Raw genomic sequence first — 26,341 nt, 5'->3', positions numbered from 1 at the left:
CTCACTACTCTCCTTTACCTACAGTCTCTCCTAAGCTCTGACCATGCTGAACTTTGCACAGATCCTTGAAAATTCCACTGCTTTTTATGTGCTATCTTATGCCTGGAATAACCTCTTCTGCCTCTCACCATTGGCCTGGGAGAAATTAATTCAGCCTTTGAAACTCAGCTTTGATCCTTACCCCTTTATGACACTTTCCCAGACTTCTCTACTTATTTCTATGGGTTGCTGTTCCCACAGTACTCTGTTTACAGCTCTAATATAGTACTCATCCCATGCATTATAGTTTATGTATTTACTTATTTATCTTTTCTACAGTTCCTGGAAGTCAGGAACAGTATTGCTTTGCTGTATCAGGCATATAATAAATTCTTTTTTTTTTTTGCCACGTTGGGTGGGTTGTGGGATCTTAGTTCCCCGATCAGGGAACAACTGGGCCCACAGCAGTGAAAGAGTACAGTCCTAATCACTGGACCACAAAGGAATTCCCTCCAAATATATTTTACATGAAATCTCTCTTTTTTTTTTTTTACATGAAATTTCTAAGCACTTGGTCTTTTCTTATTTCCCCCAAATGGTAGTCTTTATTTCCTAGGGAGCATTAAAAAAAATTCAAGTGAGCAACTAAAAAATCAGAAAGAAATAAAGGCTCCTTTAACTTTGAAAGTAATCCTTTCTCTCCATCATCCCATTATATACCCAGTTATCCTAGTTATCCTGCAAAGTGCTGAACAAAATGTTAATATTTCACCAAAATCTAATGTCCGAATGTATATGTAACCTTCTTCTGGTCACTTCCCACCTTACTCAATGGAAAAAGCACAATGATCTATTTACCTATGGCAAACAGAGTTACCCACGAACAGTAATACATTCTGTCTCATGAAGACTATGAAATTAAAACTATTACCTCATTTTTTCTGATCCCAGACAGTACTGATAATTTACATAGAATTAAGAATATATCACTATTTATTATATTTTCTACAATATGAACTGCAGTAAGGTGATGTTTGGGGTAGAAGACCATTTTTAGGCTATTTCAATGTATTTTATTTTAAAATGAAATTAGCTTTTTAAAGCCTCTTCCTTCACTTAGAGCAGTTCATGCCTTTGTCATTCTACTGGAGAAAGTAGCAGCAAAACTCAGGATATGAAAAAGCTCAACATAAGACAGTCATTTTTTTACCCCTTTCTCTTACTGCCAAACCAGGCTGGCAGGGTATGTTTCTAGCAGGAAGATGTGATGGTATCAGAGATCATAAAGTAATTTAAGTTAAAAAAAAAAGGTAATTTATGATCATAAATTAATTTAAGTTGGTATATGGTATGTTTACATCATGGGATATGTGATGTTTACAACATGTCATGTTGTCTCCCTTAAACTTTGACCAATTTCTTATACCGTATACCTAGAACAGATTACTACTTGCTCCTTTTCCTTTTATTTACAAAAGTTCTTGTCTTATTAGAAAACCCATTCATAAAACTGGACTTTAAGAAAAATGGCTCATGTCAATCTATAAAGTTCTCTCTTGCTGTTAGTGACTGTGGACACTTAAACTCCAGCCTCAGAAAAATATCAGGGAAAAGATGGATGCTACAACTGAAACTGACAAATTTTTTGTGTTCCTTTTTACTGCTATTTTTAAAAATTTTATTTTTGGCTATGTTGGGTCTGTTTCTCTAGTTGTGGAGCAGGGGCTGCTCTCTAGCTGCAGTGTTGCACAGGCTTCTTATCGTGATGGCTTCTCTTACTGTACAGCATGGGCTCTGTCTAGGCTTGGGCTTCAGCAGTTGCAGCACATGGAGCTCAGTAGTCATGGCACATGGGCTAAGTTGCTCCTAGGAACGTGCTATCTTCCCGGACCACGGATCAAACTGGTGTCCGCAGCAGTGGCAGATGGATTCCTAACCACTGGACCAGCAGGGAAGTCCACTAGTTTGTTAAACTGGCCTGGGAATTCTTTTCTCTTGGAAGACTGTTAGGATCAAATTTGTGAAATGGGAGCTAATACCAACTATTCTCTGGTTTCTGCCAATTTGGGTTGCATATTTTTCTCCCCAGATCCCTGACACTATAGCTACACATCCTTGAAACTTGATTTTGTTCCCTACTAGATATAAAACTTTTCAGTGGATTTGAAAAACAGATCTGGTACAAACTGGGTCCCCATCAGTTAATAGATAACCTGTATGCATGGATAATCCTGATTACAAGGTATTTGTGAAACTTCTGGGTGAGAAGCCATTTCCAGTGCTACACTAATGTGAAATCCTTTAAAATATGTGCATTGGGGGTAGTAAATAAACTATAAAATACAATGCAATGGATTTGAATTTTCAAAAAATTTGTATGGAAGGCAATTTTCCCCACAGCACTTTCTTTTGATAAGGGAAATTGCCAGTTGTTTCAGCTTGCAGACTTCCAAATGCTATCTTTAATTCCTCCATTTTCAGTTCATCTTATATGTTGGTGCCAAATTAATCTTTCTAGAACACAAGAGTGTTACTCCCCTTCAAAAAAAAATCAATAGTTTCCCACTGTCAGAGAAATAAGTTGAAAACAATTAGCCTGCTACTCAGTGCCACCATTATTTGGTTGCTACCTACCTTCCCTCTATGCTCTGGACTGCCTATGCCGAGGATTGGCCTGCAGTCTTCAGGCTGTTAACTTCTGTATGGCCTTCAAGAATGACTTTTACATTTACAAAGGATGGAAAAGAAAATAACGTGACATGCGGACATAAAAAATTCAAATTTCAGCAGTTTTTTTTTTAATAGTCACTCTGGTTTTCTTATATATTTTCTGTGGTTGATTTCATGCTACAATAGTAGAGTTCACAAGTTCCAGTAGAGACCTTGTGGTCTTATTTGACCCTTTACAGAAAGTTTGCCAGTCCCACCAAGATCCACTTCTTGTTCCCACCACTTAACCTATCAAGATCCCTTCCTGCCTGGAATGTACTACTCCCACTCATTTCTGATGTCACCTCTGAGGATATCAAAGTAAAATTTTCAAAAACTTTCAAAACATGCTTCTCCTACAAACACAAAATCAACATGATCCAAGCATTAACTTAGACTTCCTTGGTGGCTCACATGGTGAAGACTCTGCCTGCAATGCAGGAGGCCCAGGTTAGATCCCTGATTCGGAAAGATGCTCTCTGGAGAAGGGAATAGCAACCCACTCCAGTACTCTTGCATGGAGAATTCCATGGACAGAGAGAAGCCTGGTGGGACTACAGCCCATGGGGTCCATAAAGTCGGGCATGACTGAGCAACTAACACTTACCACTTAAGCATTTCCTCAGTTCATTGAGGGACCCAGTAAGATGGTAAAGCTGGTTCCAAGGGGATTTGGGGAATATTTATTTATGGGCATAAAAGAATTCAAATACGGTTGCATGTTAAAACTGGATAGCGTCCCACAGACCAATAAAACCCTAAATTTGGGAGTTACCTTTTCTATCAGTCAGAAATTTGCAACTCAAGTAACTTCACAATGTTTGAGCTCTAATTATATAACAAGTAGCAAAGTTAAACACAGGTACCTTCTCTTACTCATCCTTGGGCAGAGGTTAAACTATGTCCCAGAGTCAACTGAAAGGTCATTCATGCCTCCACTCATTTCCATGCTTTAGATCTTTTTTCATAAGGCCTCTCCTAACCCTTCCAGTCAATATCATCCTCTCCTTTTATGCACCCATTATATTTTGTACTTCCATTATAGGATTCAAATATCTTGTGTACTCCGTTTTCCCCAACAAGTACTAGGCTCCGTAGAATCATAGTATATGAGAGCTGAGGTTTAACCTCCCCTTTTACCGAGATTCGAGCATTGGGTCCAATCTCTGTAGCTCCCAACATCTGCCTTGCACAGAATAGACACCAAGTCCTCAATGCTGAACATGCAAGCCCCCAAACACTTCCCAAGTCGATTGCACTTTCCTTAAACTTTATCTGCTAATGAGCGGTGCACTGGTGTATGTCTCCCCTTGCTCCCGGGTTAAGTGACCTTCTAGAGTAGACAAGGAACTGTGTTTTTTACCAACCCCCAAGATCCTAAACCAGTGCCTTACACAAACCGGCAGTTCCACAAATAACTGTTGGAAAAAGATGGGAGGGGGCCTATCCCCCAACTGATGTACCTGGAGACAGGAGTGTCCTAATCTCTCCATTCCTACAAACTTAAACGGCTAATAACCTTCCTGTCTCACCTATAGCACTAATTTCTCAAAGTAGGTGCAAATGCCGGGCGCAAAGGGTAAAAAGTTCCCCCTCAAAAGACCTCAAATTTTCGCTGCCTCTTTACAGGATCTCCAACCCTCAGAAAGATGGCGAGGTGGACCCAGGCCCTTAATTCAGAAGTTAGCCCTTCTCCGCAAATATGAACAGCAGAGGCTTTTGCGGTGCAGTTCCTCAGCGGACTGGTTTACTCTCTTTAAGAGTAACCGAACCTCCACTTCACTTTCCGAGACTCTGGGCTCCGCACCTTCCGCCTCGGCCTTTCTCCCGCGGTCAACGCGGCCGTTTTTCTGGGAGATAGTCCGAGGCGCGTGGCGCGGCGGTTAGACGGCCAACGGTTTTCCACCGCTAGGGGGGAGCGCGGGAGGAGCGGCGGGAACCAGTCCGGCTAGAGGCTGCGGCCGTAGGGCGGAGCCAGCGCCGGGAAGGATCGCGAAGGAGCTGGGAGGCCCCGCCCTTTCCGTAGATATCTCTAGAAAGCCGCGCAGGAGCCCGAAAACAAAGAGTGCGCACGCGCGGCGGCTAGGCCCGGGCATTTTGCTGCGTCACCAGCCGCCGCCCGGCCTCACCACCCCTCGCTCGCACGCACGCACGTTCATTCTCCGTCCTCGCGCCCCTTTTCCTACACTTTCCTCGTCTCTCCGACCGGAGGAGTCGCTCTCCCCGCGCGGTGCATTCTGGGGAGCCAGGTCGAGCCCGCCGCCGCCGCCACCGTCGCTTGAGGAAAGCGAGAAGAGGCCGCGACTGAGGAGAAGACGCCGGGGTCGCCACCGGAGAGGAGTCGCCTGCCCAGGAGCTGCCGCCGGAGAGGCCCGCCCACCCGTTCGCCCGCCCCCCTGCCCCGTTTCACGATGTGAGTGCGATACCCCGCCGAGAGAAGGTCGTCCGGGAGGGAGGCCGAGGCCGCGCGGGGGGCTGCCGGGAAGCCGTCCCTTCCCCTCCCCCTCTATCGGCCCCCTCGGCTTTCGTCCTCGGTGGAAATCGTTCTTGTCTGGGGGTGGGAGGTTCATTATCCTAGTTCCGGTTACCGTTGGCGGGTGGAGGACATTTTTCCTCCGAGGTCCGCTTTCCCCACCTCTAAACTAGCCTTTGGCTTCCTTGTGCCGGAAATCCCACTTACCCCCCATCGGCCGCGCGGGCCGCTCCAAACTCTCGGTAACTTAGCCGTAGGCCTTAATCTCCCATGAGCTTTTGACCACGCGGGCGCCCTGGAGGCGTGGACCCTGGTGGGCCTCTGCTCCGCTCCAGGGGCAGTTTGCCCCTGTCGCTCTGTGTTGCTGGAGCTAGGCCCGGGGCCAAGTGCACCTGCGGTGGGTGCTACCACGAGGCTGCCGGTGCTCGCCGTAGAGCACCACGCGGCCCTCCCCCGCGAGCGACAGGTACTTCCAGGCGACTGGAGGGAGGCCATACCTTCTTCGCAACTTAACTTCCCTCTCGGGTGTCGTGATTGCTTGAGTGTGGTCTTTCCAGACTTCCTCCTGACTCCAGTCTCGCTGAGTGAAGGTTGCCAAAACTCAATCGTGTCCTTGGCAGCGAGGAATTACCATTGAGCGGGGAGTTCTGCACGTGTTGGAGTCGAGAGATACTTATGGACATTTTCTGTGTTCTATATTAAACTTTAGGCGAGCTTTCGTTATCTTGGCTTAATTTAAGGATGAAACAGGTATGTCATTACCTTGACTCAAATTTGTTTACGTGAGGTGACTAGATACTTTAGAAGTTTTATGATACAGGGAATCCTTGATAATTTTAACCAAATGAGAATTCTTGGCACCGCCACTTTCAGCCTTTAAATTTTTCTCAGGGAAAGCTTTACATTTTCAGATGTGAGAGTTTTTTGGCACTAAATGCTTCCTAAAAATTGCATATGGAGAGCAGTTGAGGGCAACAGTTTTTATTCCTGGAAAAAATAATGCACTTTCAAGGGTTTCCTTAATAAAATAATGCGGTGAGTATATTTAGTTAGACATCTAAATGGATATGGAAAAAAACACCAGAGCCAGTTAACGATAAGCCTTGAGAAGAACGCGTGTATTGTTGTAAAGTAATATGTTAGAATTTGGAAGGATTCCTCCACCCCCAAAAGTATATAATAGCTTTTAATTTACGTAGTTTGTGCTTTTATTCTAAAAAATCCGTATTCCAGATAATGTACAAGGATTAAGTTTTAAAACTGTGAGAACATGAATCTTCACGTAAGGCCTTACCCACTGTTAATAGGTTAATGTAACCAAGCAAATCTTTTCACGAAGAAATAGTATGTTGAATATGGTTTGAAATAGAAACACTCTGGGAGGTCACATGAAATAGTTAAATAGGTAAGAGATTTAAGTATTTGTAAATAGATTAAGAGCTCGGGAAGTGTAACAATCACTTTCTAAAAGCAGTCTGTCTGTAGTTAAGAATGCTACTTTCAAAATGAGTGTTTTGAAGAGTCCAGGTAAATCTCATTCGTTTTAAGATAACTCCATATATACCCTCTCGCAAGTTCTTTAGGAGATCTTATTAATGACTGAATGAATTTACAAGGTATTAGGAGTCAGTTACTAGAGTTGAAAAAGACTTTCTAGTAAGAGTCCTAGGAAGAATCTTGGCTGATGAGGGTTCATTTTGTTGATGTCTGCTGGAAACATTGTTTTAGTTGTGGAGAAAGATGTTTTTGCCAGACATCTCAAGGGTTTAGGGTCTGCTTTTTATCACTTCTTAGCTCTTCAGTCATCATTTCGAGGTATATTTCTTTCGAGTTTTTAAACTTTTGTCTAGTAGTTTGCATAGAAGTGAAGTTGCTCAGTCGTGTCCGACTCTCGGACTGTAGCCTACCAGGATTCTCCAGGCAAGAATGCTGGAGTGAGTTGCCATTTCCTTTCTCCAGGGGATCTTCCCGACTCAGAGATCGAACCCAGGTCTCCTGCATTGTAGGCAGACGCTTTACCGTCTGAGCCACCAGGGAAGTCATTCTCCTTTCTTGGAGAAAGCTGGAAATTGAGGACCTCTTCTTGTTTAAGACCCATCCCGCCGGGGTTGCTGTGTTACTTTTTCTTTTTTAAGCTATTGTAGTTGGTTTTAATATCAGTTGGACCCATTAAGAGATGGAGTAAAATGTTTAGATTTGAGCTATTTGAAGTTACTCTTTCCAGTCTTAAATTATTACACTTCAGAAATATACTGTGACTATTGTTACCCTTGGTTAACATCGTACGTACTTTGCCATCATTCAGCTTTGTAAGACTGTTGCCAAAGTAAAATCCATCGGTTTTCAACCTCCGAAACAAGTGATAATAATGACCATGCAGCATATGGTTAATGTCTATAAGCTAAGAGTAACTGAGGTTGGCTTTTGTTCAGTGTTGATTTCCTAACCACTGTAACCTGGCAACTGGATTTTCTTTCTTTCTTTTTTTTCCTGTGTTTGCACTAGAAGGCAGTAGAAGCGAAGTGACAGATCACTTGAGTGCAGACCAGTATGTATGGTTAAGATTTTCCTGTTGAATTGTGTTAAAAGATCTTCTAGAAGCTGTATCATTGTGGAGTCATAGGTGTTTAGTGATAATTGCGTCCCAGGAAAAAATACTTTTGTAATATCAACTATTTAGACTCAATCTAGTTCTGAAACACTAAATTGAAAATCACTGTATCTAGTGTATTTTAAAGTGTTATTATTTGCTGTGTAGATTGGCAGTAATAGGTTTTACATAGAAGCTGACTTCCCCAGAACACCTTTGAACTTTTGGTTTTCCAGGAAGATGCTAATACACCTATGTTGTATTCCAGAGCCAAATAAAACGTGTTGTTGTGGATTTTCTATGCAATAGTTGATCTTCTCATGTACCCATACTTTATTGCTAGAAAGAGTTTATGTCAGGGCTCTTTCCACCTCAATATGCTTAATTATCTTTGTGTACTGAAAGGATGTAAGTCACAGAGGTGTTTTTTAAATTTTTAGTATTATTACAAGGTTTAGTTCTTCAACTATGATTTGAACCTGGAATTTCTGACAGAAAGTTTTTTTTCCCCTACTTTATGAAAAGGGAGAATAATTTTCCAAGTGGTCCTTATATTTCCAATAAGGAAATGGCAACCCACTCCAGTGTTCTTGCCTGGAGAATCCCATGGACAGAGGAGCCTGCTGGGGCTACAGTCCATGGGGTCGCAAAGAGTCGGACATGACTGAGCAGCTTCACTATCACTAACCACTCAGTTTTATTTTATTTTATTTTTTTCAGTTTTATTATTTAATATAACTGCTTCTATTAAAACCTTGCCACTTCCTGAGATATGAGGCTCTGAAATCTGTTACGGTGACCTTCAGTTTTATTTATATGAAGAAAAATTAAAAATTTTACCTGGTTTGACGATGTTAAAAGGATATGAGTACACAAGTGGGAATGTGAGAAAGTCATAGAGTCGGTTGGAAGAAAGGCACTGAGTTGGGGTGGGAATAGTGTATTTAAGAACACATTCACCTTTATATTTTAAAGTAGTAATTACCAAAGAAAGGAACTAGCACAAAGGTTCACTCACCCCTTGGTGTCTTGGTAGTGTTTCTGTTTTTGTTAACTGTTTTGGGGTTTTGGGTTGGTTAGTTTTTTAATGGTGTTGCTAGACGGCCAAATGGCGTAACCTAGCAATTCTATTTATTAGGTAGTTGGATCCAAACAACTTAAATGCTTTGTCCTAACAGCCTCCTAACTCTTTGGAAAACTAATACACATAAATTGCAAGAAAAATGTTTCTTGTATAACTATGGTTATTAACGGAAGGTGTCTGCCTTTTGGGCACTCTAAAACTTGTTATACCTTGAAATCAGATTGGATACTTCCATCTCAATTCCTCACTGATTTTTTTTGTTTGTTTTTGGTTTGTTTGTTGTGTTATTTTGTTTTAAATTAGAACAGCCTCCAGAAATCCAGTTTTGCAAAGATGAAACTTAGTGGAGAAGAAGGATATAGTGCAATCTACTGTTGAAACTGAGCTACTTGGTATCTTGACTGAAGCTGAGTATCGCTGAATTCCTTTTAAATTTGAAATCTCCTGTGACAGCTCTGTAAATTCTCCCATAGAGCTGTGATCCACCTTGGCACCCAGTTTGGGAATCACTGGACTTGCATGTATATTCAGATCACTTTTCCAGAAAGTTCTACATAGTAGTGCAACTGACATACAGAAGATCTGAAAATATGAGAAGCATATTAGGGTTTCTGTGAGCAAAGAATATGTGAAAGAGAATTTGGTTTTAGATGTTTACAGGCAGGACTTTTGATAATAGTTAACTAACTGGAACTGCTTTTTTTTCTTTTTTAGCAGAATATTCATGTTTCCATATCATTCCTCACTTGATACAAACTGAAATAGATTACCAGTTTCTTTTTTTGTAAATGATAGGCCAGTTGACAGACCTAAAGTATCAGTTATTCTGAACTTCTGTGACATCTTCTTTAAACTTTTTTTCCGTTTTCTTTTTAAATTTTTTTTATTATTAATGTTTAGTCATTTGTTCGACTGTGCCTGGTCTTAGTTCCAGCATGTGGGAATGTGGGATCTAGTTCCCTGATCAGGGATGATAGAACCTGGGCCCCTTTGATTGGGAGCATGGAGTCTTAGCTTCTGGACTACAGGGAAGTCCCTGTAATTTTTCTAGATGTTTAAAAATACTCTAGATATATTAAAAATGAGTGATTCTAGTCTTTAAGAAGCTTTCCATTTACTAGAAATGTTTATCCTCTAAACATAGAGTATATTTACTCCATTAAGTTCTATTTTTAAAAAAATTTAGTCTTCTGATTATTATTGTTGTATCTTAGAATTCAAAGTGATCTTTTAATTCAAACAAACATCATGTTCCATTAAAAATGAACTCATGGGGGACTATCATTACTTCTGAATAAAGTATGTGAGGTTGTATGTCATAATGTATCTTACAGTTAAATACACAAATGAGTTACCTTTCAAAGTGGTAACCAACACAAGTATCTTATGGTATATCACATATTTATGCTCTAAGAAAGATAAACCATAGCTAGTAATGGATCTGAACCGTCTATGCCCATGTTTCATAGAAGACCTTGGGGCTAAATGTCATCCAGCTTGAATGTGAGCTTCTTAAAGGCAGAGGATTTATCTCTGGACAGTTGTCTCTAGACAGTTCCTGGTATCGTGTTCAATAAATACTTGTTCATTGAATAATATTTAGAAAATATTTAGAAAAACTCTAAATCTCTTAGCTATAAGGCTTGACTATATGAGGTTCTTGACAGTGAAGGCTGGGACTAACTCAGATCTTCTACAGCTGGTCCTGTGTTCTGCTATACCACATCTTTGGTCAAATTCAGCTATATATCATATAGATTCAAAAGTAGATTGCTAGTCTCTAGTTGAAAGGTAGAGTTGGTGAGAGTCATCTATAGTGCTAGATTCTGTTAACTGAGACTTTTTAAGAGATTCTGCCCTTTTCTTCTCCCCTCCAATTTTTTTTTACATCCAAAGAAATTGGCCTTTCAGTAAAAAAGTAATACTTTTTTTGCTTGATTAATTTCTATATGTGCCCATCAGTTGAAGATAAAACCTAATACATTTTTTAAATTTTTTTTTTTTTTTGGCTGTGCTAGGTCTTTGTTGCTGCATGGGTTTTTGTCTAGTTGCTACCAGTGGGAGGGCGGCTACCTAGTTGCAGTGCCCGCGGTTTTCCTTGCAGTGGCTTCACTTGTTGGGGAGCGTGGGCTCTAGGGCACGTGGGCTTCAGTAGTTAGGCTCTCAAGCTCTAGAGCACAGACTCAATAAAGTCTGCACAGGCTTAGTTGCTCTGTGGCATGTGGGATCTTCCCGGACCAGGGATTGAACCTGTGTCTCCTGCATTGGCAGGCAGATTCTTTACCACTGAGCCACAAGGGAAGCCCAGATTTATCTTTTCAAAATGTACTTACTACTTTGGCTGTGCCAGGTTTCAGTTGTGTCTTCAGTTTTCATTGTGGCATGAAGGATCTTTAGTTGAGATGTGTGGTATCTAGTTCCCTGACAGGGGATTGAACCTGGGTCCCCTGCATTGGGGGCATGGACCATCAGGGAAGTACCAAAACTTAACACATTTAACAATATTTGTTTTATCACAAAGATTATTGTCATTTAGCATGTGCTCGTATCACATTTTTCAAGCCCTTTAAGTACTTTTACAAAAGTAGAACATTTTTTGTTTTGTTTTTTGGCCAAGCTATGCCGCACGCAGGATCCTGACCAAGGAATGAACCCATGACCCCTGCATTGGGAAAATGGCATCTTAACCACTGGACCACTAGGGGAAGTCAGTGGTGCATCCATTTTTTTTAAGGGAGAAATGCCCTTCCCTGAGAGCTCAATGGTAAGAATTTGCCTGCAATGCAGGAGATGTGAGTTCAGTCTCTAGGTTGGGAAGATCTTCTGAAGTAGGAAATGGCAACCCACTCCGATATTCTTGAATTGAAAATTATGAACAGAGGAGCCTGGTGGGCTACAGTCCGTGGGGTTGCTAAAAAGTCAGACATGATTGAGCAGCTAAACAACGTATGTATAATTATAGCTGATTCATGTTGTAAGGTAGAAACCAACACAACATTGTAAAGAATCATTCTCCAATTTAAAATGAGAGAAGTGCTTATTGTTTTCCTACAAGCCATAGTTAAGATGCACCAGATTCTAGTATGTTAAAAGTAGTATTTGGGAACAAATGTGGTTTCCACTCTGTCATTCTAAGACAAACTAAGAAATTTTAGTCAAAACTACAGAGGAGAATTTTAGGTAATGCAAATTATAATTGCTCAAATTGACATAGCCCTAAGTATTGAACTTGAAAATACTTGTCAGAAGAACTTGGAATGTCCCACTTCAGGGATTTTGGGTGGTGTTGTAATTAGTGGCTTATTCACATAATGTATAGAGAGATGAAAAAAGTTTTGCATCTATGTTAGTATTAAAAAATGGATTAACAGACTTGAATGATAGTATGGGATTTTGCCAGGGTTTGTATAAGACTAGAGATAAATCTAACATAATTTAGATGCTAGAGTTTAAAATCAGCCTTTCTCTGGGTTAATAGGAAAAAAGGGTGATGTGATATGATCCTCACAGAAGACAAAAAGGATTTCATAAACACTTGGTTTGCCTTTCAAGTGAGTGAATATCTGTGTACTATTTAGGTTAAGGGTAGGATTTCCTCTCTTGTATTTTCTGATGGTTTAGATTGGGGTCACTTGGTAACTATTAGGCTTTACAGGCCACGAGTATCCCTGTCTCACATTCTTATTTCTGCAACTCTTAAATATTACAAAAGTTCGGACTTCCCTGGGGTGCAGTGGATAAGAATCCACCTGCCAATGCAGGGGACATAGGTTCAGTCCCTGGTCCAGGAAGATTCCACATGCTGTGGAGCAACTAGGCCTGTGCACCACAACTATTGAGCCCATGCTCTGCAACAAAGAGTAGTTGTGCTCACCACAACTAGAGAAAGCCTGCACAAAGCAATGAAGACCCAGCACAACCAAAAATAAATAAACAAATGATTGATTCATATATATATGTGCACATATATATATACACCAAATGGCTCCTGGGCCAACCTCTGATTTGGATCATTTGATTTTGCTTTTATTATCTGGTAAATGATCATATTAGTTTGTTAGCGCTGCCATAGCAGAGTACTAGAGGATGGATGATTTCAACAGTAAAAATTTTTTCCTAACAATTCTGGAGAGTGGTTAGTTCAAAATCAAGGTGTCAGAAAGGTTGGTTTCTTTTGAAACCTCTCTACTTGGCTTGCAAATGGCCTTCATCTATCTTCACAGGGTCTTCCCTCTGTAATGGTCCTAATCTTTTGTAAAAAATCAATGTATTTTTAAAATTAATTTTATTGAAGATAATTGCTTCACAGTGTTGTGTTTGTTTCTGCTGTACAGCACAGTGAATCAGTTACGTATACATATATCCTCTCTTTAGGTTTCCTTTCCATTTATGTCACCACAGTTCCCTGTGCTATTCAATAGGTTCTCATTAGTTGTCAGTTTTATATATAGTAGTGTGTATATGTCAGTCCTAATCTCTCAATTCTTCCCACTCCTCTCTTCTCTGCTTGGTAACCATAAATTTGTTCTCTACATCTGACTGACTCTCTCTGCGTTGCAAATAAGTTCTTCTGTACCATTTTTCTAGATTCCATATATAAGCGATATTATATGATACTTGTTTTTCTCTTTCTGACTTCCTTCTGTATGACAAACTCTAGGTCCATTCATGTCTCTACAAATGGTGTTATTTCATTCCTTTCTACAGCTGAGAGTAACATTTCATTGTATAGACCTATCACATTTTCTTCATCCGTTCCTCTTGAGTATGGACATTTAGGTTGCTTCTTTGTAGCTATTCTGATCTCCTACAAGGACATTAGTCATACTGCATTATGGTCCACTCTAAGACCTCATTTTATGTTAAAGACCCTGTCTCCAAATACAGTCACATGAGGTTTAGGGCTTAACATAGGAATTTGGGACACAATTCAGGCTGTAACAATGATGTAAATCTAGATTACTGAATGTGAATTCAAGGAAAGAAGAAAGATTCTCCCTGATTCCATTGTCCTTGATATGAACAGAAACCGAAGAGTTTATGTACTTGGTTTTTGATAGTGCTGCTAGGTCACCAGTGGTGCTCCTCCTCCATTACTATAACTCCACTTTAAGAAGGTAAACACTCTACTTTAACATGGTAAACGGTACTGTTAACTATTTCAGATTACATTGTTAAATTGGCTGGAAAAGCGTGTTTACCAGTATTGAAGTAGCCATTGGTAAACATGTTGGGAGAAGAATCTTCTCATTAATCAGGTTAATTCAACATTGTAAGTCAACTTGGGCCAATAAAAATTCATTTTTAAAAAATCTGGGTAATTGTTTTTAGTGTTACTACAGGAAAGAGAGAATACTACAATGAATTCTTCAGAAACCCATTATTCAGTCCCAACCTTTATCAGTACAGGGTTATTCTTATTTTATCTACCCCTCTCCCTTTTCCCAATGGATTTTACATTGAAAATCCCAGACATGTTCCTTTAAATAAGGAACATCTGCAATCTGGATACCTTTGACAACAGGCAATTCTTGTTTACCAGAACAACAATTTCTAAAACTTGAGAATAAATGACAATTGGACAATAAATCCTAAACAGATCTTCTGGTCTGTAGCTATTACAGTCTTTGTTGTTTTGTGTCTTAATTGAAAGGACTGATTTTTCTTTTTAAATAAGTTTCACCATTAGACTATGTTGCTCTAAAGAAACAAACCATTCTGTGTCAAAACCATTTAATATCGTTTTTCTAAAGTGTGAAAATAATAAACCCATCTACACTTAGCAGTTTGAACATTTAGCAGGTCATTGCCATGTAGCTTTCTCTCTCCTCCTTTTTTTCCCTTAATTTTAAAGCAAGCCTCATGTACTTCTCTTTTAATCTTGAGTGAATTTTTTTTTTTTTTTTTTTGGTAAAGCAGTGCCTTTCACACCTAACAAAACTACCAGTTTTCACGTTGTCTAATACTCTGTCCATAACTAGGACAGGTTTCCACGGTTTGGGGAATCTTTTTTTTATATTCAGTTTGAATTGAGATGCATACCAGATTTACAAATTGTGCTTGTTTGATAGTTTTTAGGTCTCTTTTAATCTAGAACAGTTAAGTTCTAGATTGGAATGAATCGTGTTGATCAAATCAGGAGGTAAATGTCTAGTTGTCCCACTTTTGGTGATGTTGAGATCATAAATTCTTTATCTGCTATTCATCTAATCATTACTCATGGTCCTATTTATTGATGAATAACTGCCAAATCAGTATAAAGATTGAAAAATGGTGATTTTATTTTTTGTTTTTGCCCCTCACATTTTATTCCACACCAGAGCTAGAATTCTGTAAGGAAGCTTCCTTCATGAAACAGTCCTATTCAGATATCATGAATAAAGATTCATAAAGGGGACTTCCCTGGTGGTCCAGTGGTAAAGAATCTCTGCCAGTGCAGAGGACGTGGGTTCTATTGCTGATCTGGAAAGAGTCCACATGCCACAGGGCAGCTAAGCTTGTGTGTCAGAACTACTGAGCCTGCATTCCACTAGAGCTAGAAGTGGAGCCTGCACACCCTAGAACTTGCACTCTGCAACAGAAGTCTGAGCACTGCAACTAGAGAGTAGCTCCCACTCACTGCAAATAATGAAAGCCTGAGAGCAGCAATGAAGACCCAGTGCAGCCAAAAGTAAAATATAAATGGATAAACAAAATTTAAACATTCATAAAGGGAAAAGATGATAGATGCTTGTTCTTTCTTCTCAGTTGCCTTTTTGTAAAGAATTGGAGCTGTATCTTCTGGTGATCTAGAATTGTGGATAGTTTTTAAATCAATATAAATTTGGAGTATTTATAGTCAGTGTATTTGGATCAATTTGCAATCATTCTTTCAAATTGTCACTGGCCAAGGAGAGAGACACCATACTTTTTTTTGCCTGAAGTGGGCAAAACATTGTTTTTATTTTTATTTCTTAAAAATTTCGCTGCGCTAGGTCTTCATTGTAGCATGTGGCCTCTTTGCTGTATGCAGGCTTCTCATTGCAGAGCCCTGGGCTCAGTAATTGCAGTTAGTGGGTTTAGTTTCCCTGAATCATATGGGATCTTAGTTTTCCAGCCACGGCTCAACCCAGGTCCCCTTCAAAGGGAGATTCTCAACCACTGGATCATAGAGAAGTTCCAACATATTAATGACCAAAGATATATTAATTTGTTTTATTGTTTAGTTCCTAAGTCATGTTTGACTCTTTGGACCACCATGGATTGTAGCCTGCCAGGCTCTGTCCATGGGATTTCCCAGGCAAGCATACTAAAGTGGGTTGCCAATTCCCTATTCAGGGCATCTTCCTAGCTCTGGGATCAAACCTGCATCTCCTGTATTAGCAAGCAGGTTTGTTACCACTGAGCCATCTGGGAAGCCCAAACATTTGTTACCCAAACATTATTGACCAGAGATGTTTAAATATTCACTTATATAATTTCTAGCCACTGGTGTTTTTGCAAAAATTCCCTAGTCGGTAATGAGTTAAGTTAACAAATAATAAATACTTTCCGTTATAGAGCAAACATGGGGGGAGTTCCTTCTCAGTCCAGGGATTAGGACTCCTGGTGCTTTAATTGTTGAAGGCCCATTTGATCTCTGGTTGGGAAACTAAGATCCCACAAGCTGCATAGAAAAGACCAAACATGTTACCACATATTGAGAAAGCTGTTTTGGCAAGAAAATGAACTAGAGATAATGTGTGGCCTATTGGAACCTATTAATAAACTCCTAAATCATTTATTTTATGTACATTGACATGGTAACATTAGAAATTGTGGTTTTTTATTTTTAATTTTTTTAGTCCACAGAAGTTTGGTTCTTTTTCAAAGTGAAGTCGCTCAGTCGTATCCGACTGTTAGCAACCCCATGGACTGTAGCCTACCAGGATTCTTCATCCATGGGATTTTCCAGGCAAGAGTACTGGAGTGGGTTGCCATTTTCTTGATATCGAACTAGGTCACCCACATGGTAGGCAGACGCTTTACCGTCTGAGCCACCAGGGAAGTCATAGACATTTTTCAAAGACATTTTTCAGTCCCACCCCAGTCTGCCAGTAGATGCCTAAAGAAATAGCTGTTACTCTTACTGATTTGTTGGTATTTCAGCTTTGGAAATTGCTGTTTATAATTTTTTTTTTAAATATTTATTTGCCTGTGCTGGATCTTAGTTGTGGCATGTGGGCACCCTAGTTGGGGCTTGTGGAATCTAGTTCCCTGACCAGGGATCAAACCTGACCTCCTGCATGGGGAGCTTGGAATCTTCGCCAGTGGACCACCAGGGAAGTCCCGCCATTTATAACTTTTAATTTCAGAGCTGATATCAGTGTTCCAGAGTAGTATGTGGCAACTAGTTTAACCATTACACAAGTGTAACCACTGTGTAAAAATATTAATGAGCTGTGGCTGTAACATTTTAGAACTTGAAACGGTTACACCTTAGGATTGGGAATTTCGGAAGCAAACAGTTCCTTTATGTTGAGTTGATTTATGAATAGTGTTTGAAGATATAACTAATTTCTTTAAAAGTTTGGTTTGAAGTTTTGGGTTTATAGAAAAGTTTAAAAAATACAAATAATTCCTGTAACTTTGATTTTTAGATGATCAAAGTGGCATATGCTTATTTTTAAAAATTGCACCCAAAATACAAAATAAATGGTTTTTTAAATAATTGGAACAGTTGAGATCGATATGGCTCTATTTCCTTTCTTTTCTCTTTCTGGCTCATGCTTTAGAGGCAAGTGCTGTTAATCTACCTGTTCTTCGTGCATGCATGCCTGCGTGTGTGTGAGAGAGAATTCTTCTTGGAATTTTTATGAGTGTGTAAATATTTATCGAAGTAACCTGTCTTGGTCTTGAAGATAACAAAGAAAAATTCTATTTATCACATGGAATCTTGTGTGTGTGTGCACTCAGTATTGTCTGACTCTCTGTGACCCCGTGGACTGTAGCCCACCAGGATCCTCTCTCCATGGGATTTTCCAGGCAAGAGTACTGATGGGGTTGCCATTTCCTGTTTGAGGGGCTCGTCCTGACCCAGGGATGGAGCTCATGTCTCCTGCATCCCCTGCCTTGGCAGGTGGATTCTTCACCACTAGCACCACCTGGGAAGTGCTTACAATCTTTACTGCCTGTTAATTAACCGTATTTGACTGTGTTTGCTTCTAACAGATTTTTAGCTATATTTAAAACATAATTTTTAATGGATGAGTAGAGCTTTAGGCAGAACTTTGAAATACTGTCATTTCTCATACTTCTAAAAAATTCCCCCCACAGTTTCTCGAATTGTAAGTAGAAATGTTGCGTACTATATTTCATATGACAATGGATTAGTTCTTTTAAATCCTGTGAAGTTGAATTTTTAAGAGCAGGGCTGTAAAGAAGTAGCACACACATTTTAACAGGGCTACCTAAATGGTTAACTCCATTGAACATTTTGGTCTTATGTTTTAAAATCTCTTCCTATGAGGAAACAGTATCATTGCATTTTAACCTGAAATGCACCTGTTAGGAAAAAACATTAATAGTTCACATTTGAAAGTGTAATATATTGCCTCAAAATAACACCCTGATGGAGTATAGAAGTATGTTACTTACATGCTAAATTTCAGAGGTTACGTAAATACCCACTTAGTGAATTTCAGCTTAACTTTGTCTAATTTTATCTCATAGGCAACCTGCTTCTGCAAAGTGGTACGATCGGAGGGACTATGTCTTCATTGAGTTTTGTGTTGAAGACAGTAAAGATGTTAATGTAAATTTTGAAAAATCAAAACTTACATTCAGGTAAATTACCATTTTTACGTCCTTGGGTGAAAAACTTGTTTCTGACAGCTTGAATAGCTTTGGTTTGCCTGTTGTGTGTTTTCTCTGAAGTTATTACTAATCTTTACCTCTTTGAAGAGACTCATTTTCCCTCTCCCTTTTTTTGTACAGTTGTCTTGGAGGAAGTGATAATTTTAAACATTTAAATGAAATTGATCTTTTTCACTGTATTGATCCAAATGTAAGTAGTTTTGAAACTTTAATCCCCCCAAAAAATTGAAATTTAAATTGTGAGGAAATGGACATAATTTAAATACTCATTTTAGAGATGAATATTAACAGTTCAGAGGCTAAATATAATTACATGGTTTGCATTGTTTTCCATCTTGTAACTACTTCTTTGCATATTATTTTTGTTGTTACCAACGTTTAGACTCAGGACAGTACTGTCTTTTTTAACCTTTTTAAAATTGCAGTGTAGTTAATATAAGGACAGTACTGTTGATGCTTGTTTTATTTAAGCATAGATGTAGCTAAGTATGTTCTATGCTTACACCATATTTACTAATTTTTTTTAAACTTTTTATGCTATTCACCTTGTTCAGGGGAGGCAAAAAATGAAACTTTTGCTATTGGATAGCTTATGAAATCTTCAGTAGCCTAGATGTTTCAGGGTGTAGGGAAAGAAATGAGGAAAGAAATGACACCAAGCAACTTTGTATATATTGATACTAGAGTGTTACAACAGTGTGAAAACATTTATTTTTGTTTTAGGATTCCAAGCATAAAAGAACGGACAGATCGATTTTATGTTGTTTACGAAAAGGAGAATCTGGCCAGTCATGGCCAAGGTTAACGAAAGAAAGGGCAAAGGTAGGTTTCTTTCCTTTTTTTGAAGGTTAGGTATTTTAAAATAATTAAAGATACATTGACATCAAACTCACAAGTTTCTGCCCAGCAAAGAAAACCACCAAGATGAAAAGACAACCTACTTAATGGGAAAATATATTTACAAATCATGTATCTGATAAAAGGTTAATATCTAATCTATATGAGGAACTCCTACAATTCGGCAACAAAAATCCAATTAAAAAGGGGGGCAGGCTTCTGCTATACTCCAATATAAAATAAAAATTAAAGGAACAGGTAGAGCAGTTCCCTGGTGACCTAATGATTAGGATTCCAGGCTTTCATTGCCTTGGCCCAGGTTCATCACTAATTATTAGAGAAATCCAAATTAAAACCACAATGAGATATCATCTTCTGTTAGAATGGCTGATGTCAAGAAGGCCAATAAGAAATGCTGTTATTGGGATTATAAACTGATGTAGCCACTATGGAAAATAGTATAGAGATTCTCAAAAAATTAAAGAGTAGAACTACCATATGATCTAGGCATTCCACTTCTGGGTATTTATCTGAAGAAATATGAAAACACTAGTTGGAAAAAAGGTGTGCCATCTGTATTCATTGAAGCATTATTTAAAATAACCAAAATATGGAAGCAGCCAAAGTATCCATTGATGAATGAATGATAAACTGGTGTGTGTGTGTCTGTTCAGTGGATTAGTATTTTGCCATTTTAAAAGAATGAAATCTTGCCATTTGCAGCAACATAGATGGACCTTGAGGGTAATAAGTAAAATGAGTCAGAAGGAAAAAGACAAACCTAATTTTAAAAAATATAATAAAACTAAAAGACACATACAGAGAACAGATTGATGATTACGAGCAGGGGAGGGAGAGTTGAAGGGGTAGATAAAGGGTTACAAGGAGTCAGTTTTATAGTGACAGACAATAAGTGGACTTGGAAGGTAATCACTTTGTAGTTGTATACAGATGTCAAGGACAATGTTATACACCTGGAACCGGTATTTTTAAAAATTGGTATGAGGAATTATAGTGTTTATTTCATGGCATATTACTATTAAGGCCCTGTGTTCCATACGCTTTTCTCTACTTTGAGATTTATTAGTGTCAGTACCGAGGGTGGTCAGAATAAGATCAGTCACTAATTGATGCAGGCTCTTTTGCATTCAAGAGAAAGACTTAAAGGTATAAATTACTGAAATATCAGATCAGAGTATATCATGGTGGCATTTAAAAAATAAGTTAATTGATTGTCTGAATTTGAATAGTTTCTATTAGTGAATTAAAAAAAAAAGTTTCTGACAACTGACACTTCATGAAACTATATTTACTAACATATATTGGATTTGATTGACTGATTTTTCTAGTATGTTCTTTTTTGGTGCTGATTCCATGCCTTGCTAGTGAGTATGAACCCCACAATTCAATAATCTAATCAGAGGGTGATATTTGTATTGATCTATAGCTTAATTGGCTTAGTGTGGACTTTAATAATTGGAAAGACTGGGAAGATGATTCTGATGAAGACATGTCTAATTTCGATCGTTTCTCTGAGGTAAGTTCTTTTAAATGCATTCTTCCACATTCCTCTCAGTATACTTCTTTCTAGGCAGTTTAATTTGGTTTTAAAGGCCTAGTGATATGTAAGGACCTGCATTACTTTACTTTCAAGACTGTTTTTTACAAGTTTTTAAAAATCAGTGTCAAGTTCTAAAGTCGATGTGTAAGGGAAAAAAATAAACTATATGGTCAGTACAACAGCTAATTTTTACTGTTTCTTTGAAAAAAAAAAAAAAGTTAAAAAGTAAGTACCCAATTTCATGTATGCAGTTGCTTATTTAACATCTCTCATATGGCTCTGGCACCTTGATTTCAAAAGAGAGAAGGGAAAAATGATATTCATTCTCCTAAACTGTTCTACTCCTTACCTGTAGTAATTGGTGCCACCATTTACCCAGATGTGCACGTCACAACTTTAACCAATTTCCTAAGTAAACTCTTAAAAATGTATTCAGTTCTGCATCTATTGCCATTGCATCTTGACATCTAGTATTGCACTTTGGAGTCTTCTGAGTATTTTTCCTGCTCAAAGAATCTTAACCAGTATTTAGTGTCTTCAGATGTAGGAAAACTCTTCACTAGTTACTCATATTATTTGAGAGTAGATGCTCAGGATTTTTATACTGAAAGGTTTTTGAGTCAGTATCTTTTTAAGACCCCTTCTAACTCTGAAGTTCAGGTAAGCATGTGTTTTAGAAGTTCTATATGAATTATTTAGTCTGCTTATTTATACCTCTTTACGTAATATATTGCAGTTCTTATACTCTGTTGGGCCCAGTTTATTTTAAGTATATAAGAGTATTTTACACAGCCTATATGTTTTCTTTCAAGGATTATGTTTTATTTTCTGATTTTAACTTAGTTACTGGTGTTTAGCTGAATTCAGTATTCAAGGCTTTTATACAAACTAATCAGCCCAAAGGACTTTTATTTTTAAGTTACCATTGATTCTTCGTAATATTTAAAACTACAATGAGAATACCATAATATGCCACTTAGTTGAACATACAAAACTTTACAACTAAAAATAATCCCATTCTTAGTCACCAGAGGTATCTGCTGTTCAGGATTGTGGTATTTAATTTCTGCATCATACATATGTGTCTAGTTGGATGAATTTTTAAAATTTCACTTTCTTCAATGAGAACTTACTTTTAACTTCCTACTACAGTTTCAGGATTTTATGTAATTACATAAAATCTACCTTTTCCAGAAAGGAAAGTACCTAACTAACCTATAGTTGAATTTTTTTTTTAATTGGTGGAAATCTATGGCAGAGCTAAGGTTTATTCTGGAGTGTGCAACCTAATAATTAGGGCTTAATTTAACATCATTTTTAAAACTAATTTTTACACTTCGAATAGATGATGAACAACATGGGTGGTGATGAGGATGTAGATTTACCAGAAGTAGATGGAGCAGATGATGTAAGTCTATAAATTCTTTTCTATGTTTAATAAAATAGTAAGAAGCAATGTATTTACAGGTTGTTTTATATAAATCAAGACTGCTTTTTTTGCCATTGGTTGGTTTTTTTCCTAAAAAATATTACAGGGGAAACCAATTCTTTTAGAAGTCTTCATTTTAGAGGGATGAATACCTCCTAGGAATCAGGTGTCCCATGGATCATTCTTAAAGGGACCAGATTTATAGTTCAGAATAATTATTGTGCAGAGACAGATACCTTATTCAATTAACAGTTTAGGGAATATTTTGACAAAGTTAAACAGGTTTTAACAGCAGGATGGTCAGAGAGACATATAGTAAACAAGTGGATGTTGTGAATCTGTAAGGATATACTGGTCTACTCTTCTCAGAATTTTCCCACCTGGCATCCTGTTAACATCTTTAAGAAAGTTTTTCCATCTAGTTTGGAAAATATTTATTTAAATAGTTCAACAGTTAGGATTAGAGTTTATTGTCTTCTGTCATTCCAGTGGTCTTCATATTGAGCCATTTAATATGCCAAGAGAGAAAAGAAACCATTTTATAGAAAAATTCATTTTGATTAGTAGAAAGGAATTCAAAGAATGGGCTCAATTTCCTCCAAAAGGCACACATCTTATAGGAAGATACATCCTCAGCTGTACATACTGTTCATCTTAAATAAACCTGTTTTTAAGTCCATTGATAAGTTCATGAGATGAATGTAACCACATGTCTCTGCTACTTTGGTCAAAAGTATAGTGCTTCAACTTTTTAAGGCAAACTGTTGAGTTAGCGGAGGAGTATTTGATCAATTTGGTTGAAATTTTTTGTTTCTCTTTCTGCAGGATTCACAAGACAGTGATGATGAAAGTAAGTATCTTTGTAAAAATAAATCTGCACAGAGATATTTCACATCAAAGACCAAATTCTCAAAATAGAAGTTAATTGTTTAAAATTCTTAGAAGATCCGTGATTATGGAAGATACGTGATTATTTCTTTATGGCCTCTTAACAAACAGCTAAAGCAACAATTTGAATGATTCAAAAGTTGTTGGGTTATTATTCTTTTGTAATTTATACTAATCTTTCAAAAATCTTTTCAGAAATGCCAGATCTGGAGTAAGGGATATTGTCACCGCTGGATTTTGAGAAAGAAAAATAACTTCTCTGCAAGATTTCATAATTGAGAGAATTCCTGAGTTGATAGCTCTAAAGGCAGATGCTGTATTTGCCTCCTTTAACCCATTTTTCAACCTGTTTGTTTTTTTTAAGGCTTCACTAAGGGTTGATATGTACCATTGTATGGGGCAGTTTTAAGTCAGCTAAGGCAATAACCTTGTGCATGAACATTTCCCAGATTCCCATGATGCTGTTGAGGTCCTAGGCAATTGACACAGCAGTTGTGATAAATAAAAATCTCACCTAAGTCTCCTTTACTCATAACTTAGATACTGACATGATAGGAAGCTCTCTGGTTTAGGGAAAGTAACTAAATTTTAGATTTTAGAACATGGACTCAAAAGTGGCTGAAAGAATTGGTTGATACTTTAAACTGGTAACATGTTATTCCTCTGCCATATTCTTCAGGATTGTTCCACTAAAGTTTTATTTTTCAAAAAATTTACTTCACATTATTGTATGTAAGTGATCACTTGTCAGTGTTCCAGATGTATCTTAGCTAAAACTAGTGAATGCCCTAACTTAGATGGTTTTGAAGCCTGTACATTTGGTATTGTTTGACCCTTAAACTTTTACATCTCTTAGCATGGAGGACGAAGAAAGGCTGTACATTGTTGCTTGAGAGTCTGTACATTTAGACCAAATTTGTATTTGCACTGTCAGTATGGCAAATGAGTGGAAAAAAATGTTAATACACTATTGGATTTTTTTATTCCTTTTTTTTTTTTTTTGGATTCAGCTTGTACCTGGGCTGAAAACCTCAATATATGTTCATGACAGTGAGGATTTTTTTAATGTCTACATTCTTTCTAATAAACTGTTGGAAGACTTCTAGGCTATCCTTTCAAGTGTCTGGTTTACTGTAATTTCATGTATTGCCATTTACTGGAATGGAGTTTTTATTTTTACTTGAGGAAGAATTTGGGAATATTCCTCTGGGGGAAACAAAGGCTTGCTGTAATGTCAGAGAAAACCTTTTAAAAGTGGATCTGTAATAGAAAATTGTAGATGCACTTTGCAACAGTTGGAAAAGAAAGTGTTGTGATTTGATTGAAATAAAACTAAATGTGTTGTCCTCCTCTAAATCTTTGGGCTTTTGCATTTTGGCATTTTTTATTCTTTCCAGCTTCTGTGTATTTGTCATAGCATAGAAATGCTTCATATTTCAGTACTTTCTCATGTCAGACACTAAGGACCTTTGTTACAGGCAGTGTTAAAGTGCTGGGGGCAGGGAATACAAAGATAAATCCTTCAGGTAATTGTGTAATTGCATACGCAGGGAGCACACATCACAAGCTAAGCCTTGGGACAAATAGTGAAAAGAAACTTGGGAAATGGCAGATGTAGTAATAGGTATGGATAGAGTATTGTGGGGACTTAGAAGGAAAAACATAACCTTTTTTCTTTCCTTGTTAAGTATATAATTGTTCCAAATGAGATACTCAAAGCCATTTTCTTGAAATGGTACAAATAGAAAATCTTACTACTTAAAGAGACCGGGCAATCAACTCTTTTGTTACATTGGTCCTCTTATGGGAAGGCAGTTTTTCTTCAAAGCCTTAGTTTTTTCCACATTAGGATGTTTGGACTTCTGTACTTCTAGAAAATTATTTTAAACTTGGTCTCCTTTCTCTGGAGCATGCCAGAGGTATCAGTATGATTGATAATGTACTGCTTCATAGAAAAACTTTAAAAAAAAAAAACCTCTAGTTTTATTCTTGCAAAGAATTATTTTTGTATGTTCTGGAAGTTAGAGAGTCATTAATTTATTGGCTTAATGCCAGCCATTGGGCTACAGCATTAAAATATAGCATGATGGATTTCTAATTTCATCCTGTTCCTTAAGATTTTTTCAAACCTGCTTTGTGCTCAAATACTATAGTGGGATTTCAGTAATCCTTATTGCTGTCAGGTATGAAGGCCTCTCAGTGGTATCTGACCCCTCTTTAAGTTAAAAGGATATCATGCTAAAAGGTGAATTGACAGGCCAAAACTTAAGGAGGACTTTGGCCTTGCATTGCAAATCTGAACCAGGGCTGCTTTTGCCTTAAAGAGTCACTGGGGAGAGGATCATTTGGTGAATTTAAGCTTGGATAAGGGAGATGGCATGTCACCATTTGGCTATTGTGACATGTGATAAAGATGGCTATATTCAACTTCCTGAACTGTAAAGTTACCTTCAAGGAAGAAAGGAAAGTGATTAGTTGCTACAGCTTACGTTTTATTTACCCGTTCAGTTCTTTGCAGGTTTTTTTTCCTATTTAGCAGGAGTTATTTTGACGTGTGATAATGAACTTCCACCTGTATGTGAGTATCAGCTGCTGTTCCCCCTTTGCTCTCCCAGTATTGTACTAACCCTTGAGAACATAAAGGCTGGGGAGGATAGGGTAGGCAGGTTTGTGTAAGGCCTGCTCTTAACTCCCAAATTATTCTACTCTGATAGGCTTTCATACTTGATAATAGTCGGTAATCTCTTCAGGAACAGTGATGGATGTATGTCACCACTAAATATCCCACCCTGAGGACAGCACCTACTAAAGTGAAAACAAAATGTCAATTGCTTACAGCTTTTAGTGTCAGCCTAGATAATTTCATTGTTTACGTGAAGAACCTATCCAGACCTCTAGCTCAGATTTCTTTGCCTCAAGTCCAATGACCTTGACTACTTCTCTCCTTAGCAACCCAT

At 38.0% G+C, this 26,341-nt stretch overlaps 1 protein-coding gene across 1 annotated transcript; it reads left to right on the top strand.

The window, feature by feature from the left end:
- Positions 1–4,701: 4,701 nt before the first annotated feature.
- On the top strand, positions 4,702–24,740 carry PTGES3 (prostaglandin E synthase 3). Its single transcript, XM_040232982.1, has 8 exons — positions 4,702–5,101; positions 18,526–18,639; positions 18,790–18,859; positions 19,393–19,491; positions 20,954–21,043; positions 22,413–22,475; positions 23,322–23,346; positions 23,580–24,740. Coding segments are annotated over exons 1-8 (483 nt in total). The 5' UTR covers positions 4,702–5,099; the 3' UTR covers positions 23,600–24,740.
- Positions 24,741–26,341: the final 1,601 nt, after the last annotated feature.

The sequence above is a fragment of the Oryx dammah genome, unplaced genomic scaffold (assembly GCF_014754425.2).
Source record: "Oryx dammah isolate SB20612 unplaced genomic scaffold, SCBI_Odam_1.1 HiC_scaffold_29, whole genome shotgun sequence".
Lineage (NCBI taxonomy): Eukaryota > Metazoa > Chordata > Mammalia > Artiodactyla > Bovidae > Oryx > Oryx dammah.
The sequence above is the reverse complement of the archived record's forward strand: the minus strand, read 5'-3'. Positions and strand labels throughout refer to the sequence as shown.

What these genes read in the sequence shown, in the direction of transcription:
- PTGES3 (XM_040232982.1), top strand. An exon ending in AAGTAGATGGAGCAGATGAT is followed by an intron (nt 22,476 to 23,321) that starts GTAAGTCTATAA and finishes CTCTTTCTGCAG; the next exon opens with GATTCACAAGACAGTGATGA. An exon ending in ACAAGACAGTGATGATGAAA is followed by an intron (nt 23,347 to 23,579) that starts GTAAGTATCTTT and finishes AAATCTTTTCAG; the next exon opens with AAATGCCAGATCTGGAGTAA.